Here is a 3,396-nt window from a genome sequence, read left to right as displayed (position 1 = left end):
CCTGTCCTGAACACAGTGACCCCAGTGATCTACCTTCAAACCTGTCCTGAACACAGTGACCCCAGTGATTTATCTTCAAACCTGTCCTGAACACAGTGACCCCAGTGATCTACCTTCAAACCTGTCCTGAACACAGTGACCCCAGTGATCTACCTTCAAACCTGTCCTGAACACAGTGACCCCAGTGATCTACCTTCAAACCTGTCCTGAACACAGTGACCCCAGTGATCTACCTTCAAACCTGTCCTGAACACAGTGACCCCAGTGCTTTATCTTCATACCTGTCCTGAACACAGTGACCCCAGTGATCTACCTTCAAACCTGTCCTGAACACAGTGACCCCAGTGATTTATCTTCAAACCTGTCCTGAACACAGTGACCCCAGTGATCTACCTTCAAACCTGTCCTGAACACAGTGACCCCAGTGATCTACCTTCAAACCTGTCCTGAACACAGTGACCCCAGTGATCTACCTTCAAACCTGTCCTGAACACAGTGACCCCAGTGCTTTATCTTCAAACCTGTCCTGAACACAGTGACCCCAGTGCTTTACCTTCAAACCTGTCCTGAACACAGTGACCCCAGTGCTGTCCAGGTGACTATCTAAAGAGTGACGTTCCAGCCCTAGCCAAGGTTGTCTACTCCCAGAGTGTGTGGATGTTCCTGTGAGGGGTCAGTGTGGGGTGATGGAGTCTCTCCTGGACTTCACACTGCTGACATTGGCAGCTTCCTCCACTGTCTCTGTCTTGTACCTGGATGTTGATGTTCAAGTACCTGGGTGTTGATGTTTCAGTATCTGGATGTTTCAGTACCTGGATGTTTCAGTACCTGAGGGGTGATGTTTCAGTAGCCGAGGCTACTCTAGAGTAAGTGAGGGAGATGGTCAGGATGAAGAACCCGGCTCAGAACGAAGTCTGCATGATGGGGTTGTAATGTATTTATTGCAAATAGAAAAGGTGTAAAAACTAAAGATTTACACGAGCACAGCAAAAGGAAAATAGCACAGTGCTACAGCATAAGTTGGGGTGTGTGTGTGTGTGTGTTGTGTTTAGTCTGATTTGAGTGTAGATCTCAGAGGTGTGTAGGAGACTTCAGTGTGGTAACAGATCTCCCCATTAACACTCCACTCACACTGATGCTTCTCAACACAGCTCACCTGATAGAGAGAGAGAGAGAGAGGGGGGGGGGGGGAGAGAGAGAGAGTGGGGGAGGGGAGAGAGAGAGCGAGGGAGGGAGAGAGAGAGAGGGTGACAGAGAGAGGGGGAGGGTGAGAGAGGGAGGGTGAGAGAGAGAGAGAGAGAGTCTTCGATAACTATCACATCAGGTCATAGGTCAAATTAAGTTGTATCTTTAAAAATGTGTCTACCTGAAACTTATTTTGAGTGAGTATATCTTCTCTCCTCTTAGAACCTGAAGATGTAAACACGAAGAAGCCATCTTAAACTTACAATAACCGAAGAAGACATTTAGAGAAGAACCCTAACCCAGGAACTAATCCAGATAGAAATGTCTCCTAGTTACCATTATATCTCCAGTTGTACACGAGGACACAGCAGAGGCCGCACACACACATGAGCAGCGGAACACACACGCCCACGACATACACACACCTCCAACACACGCTGCAGGCCGACGAGGACGAGACGTGTGAGTGCTCATCACAGTTGCCCGTGTCTGAATTCAGAGAAGTGAAACCATCCCGGGGTTAAGGGGGCAGAATAAACCGCCATGCAGCAGAGAGAGGTGTGAAAACCATGGCTTTAAAAAGAACCACCTTTCCACAAACCTCTTTGTGTTTGTAGAGTTTAATGACATTTTCATGAAAACGTTCTAACATCATAAAAAGTTACTGGAGAATAATATTTCAAAGGTCAGAGTAAACGAGTCGTCTCACCGTTAAGAGACAGTCGAGTGCTCCTGTTGCCGTAGTAATATTTCTCTCCGGTGACCCGGGCGCAGTAGTAGAGTCCCAGGTCTGATTGTGTGACGTTGATTATATCCAGGTTGTAGGTTTTTTTAGTGTCGTTCCACGTGAAGCGATAGCGTGGCAGGACTGCACTGCTGGTCGCGATGTTGAGGGCAGGTTGCTGGTCGTGGGAACAGTTCCTAAACCAGGCGATGTTTGAGCGCATCGGTATGTCACAGTCGCAGTACAGAGTGACATGGTCTCCACGTTTCACTCTCATCTCCACGTCTTCTCCACAGTCGCTCCTCTGAGCCATCAACACCACACCTGCAGGAGAACACACTTTCAGGTCTGACAGGTCTTGTGTTCTGTGTGCAAAGACCTTGTGTGTCTACAAACTGTGTTAAAGTATGGTACAGCAACACAGAAGAGACATTATATATATAATCATCTCACAGGTAAATGCAAATTAAAAAACAAATACTCACACATGAAAGTAAGGAGGGTCACTCCTGACGTCTCCATCTCTGAGCGACGCTGGGTGTGATGGTGTGATTTGGTGAACTAACAGTTTACCCAGAAATCTGATTGGTCCTCGTCAGTGGACATTTTATCAGATCTCACAGCTTAGTGGCATATGAATTGTCTACTCAGCAATGAGGAAGTAATCACACACTTCCTGTAGGTCGTTCTTCATATGGCAATGGAGTGGTTCGTTCCGTCATTGTCTGTTTGGTTATGCTGTTGTGCCTTAGTGTTTCTAGTATCTTGTCGCCCCTGTATCCATTGCTGTTCATGTGTTTACGGTTTTTAGTTTGTATGTTCTCATGTATCCATGTACTCGCTTGTTTAGTGTGTCCGTTTTGGTTGTATCCTCTCCCTAGAGTTTAGCATAGCCCCTTGTTTTGTGTTAAGTGCTGTATCCTGTTACGTCGTGGTCTTTTGTATGATTGTTCTCTCTCAGTGTTTCTTCTAAGAGTATTACCTAGTTGGTTATTGTTCTATTTCTTGCAGTCGTTATTAAACCTCCCCAAAACTTGCTTTTGCGTCACACCTGTCCCCCACAATCGTTACAATACTGTAATTACTGTTATTTTAAATCACTGTGATTGTTTTTTGTCACTATTGCTATTTTTTTTTTCTTTGGCAATATTGTTGTAACTACAGTCATGCCAATAAAGCTTCTTTGAATCTGAATCTGAGAGAGAGAGAGAGAGAGAGAGAGAGAGAGAGAGAGAGAGAGATGTAGAGAGAGACAGAGAGAATACGAAGTGACACTTATGTCTTTGGTTAGAAATCAGGTTAAGATTTATCTGATTATAAATAACTGAAAGTCATGGATTATGTATTCATTGAATGGCTTATATATAGAGCTCTGATGTAGAGGTCTGATATAGTGGTCTAATTTAGAGATCTGATATTAAGATTTGATGTAGAAATCTGATATTAATGTTTGATGTAGGGGTCTGATGTAGAGGTCTGATGTAGAG

The 3,396-nt window shown here is 44.9% G+C and overlaps 1 protein-coding gene across 2 annotated transcripts; it reads right to left on the bottom strand.

Moving 5' to 3' along the window:
- Positions 1 to 940: 940 nt before the first annotated feature.
- Positions 941 to 2,630, bottom strand: LOC143527275 (uncharacterized). Of its 2 annotated transcripts, none has more exons than XM_077022389.1 (5): positions 2,395 to 2,630; positions 1,895 to 2,233; positions 1,611 to 1,674; positions 1,367 to 1,410; positions 941 to 1,156 (listed from the first exon to the last, which is right to left on the bottom strand). In XM_077022389.1, exons 1-4 carry the CDS (start codon positions 2,429 to 2,431, stop codon positions 1,404 to 1,406), a joined length of 447 nt encoding a protein of 148 aa, XP_076878504.1. In that variant the 5' UTR covers positions 2,432 to 2,630; the 3' UTR covers positions 941 to 1,156; positions 1,367 to 1,403. The 2 variants fall into 2 exon arrangements, with proteins under 2 accessions (XP_076878504.1, XP_076878494.1); XM_077022379.1 differs by having other exon boundaries at positions 1,522 to 1,674; positions 2,395 to 2,628.
- Positions 2,631 to 3,396: the final 766 nt, after the last annotated feature.

Source organism: Brachyhypopomus gauderio, chromosome 1, assembly GCF_052324685.1.
Source record: "Brachyhypopomus gauderio isolate BG-103 chromosome 1, BGAUD_0.2, whole genome shotgun sequence".
Lineage (NCBI taxonomy): Eukaryota > Metazoa > Chordata > Actinopteri > Gymnotiformes > Hypopomidae > Brachyhypopomus > Brachyhypopomus gauderio.
Note: the sequence above shows the minus strand (reverse complement) of the source record. Positions and strands in the feature narration are given on the sequence as shown.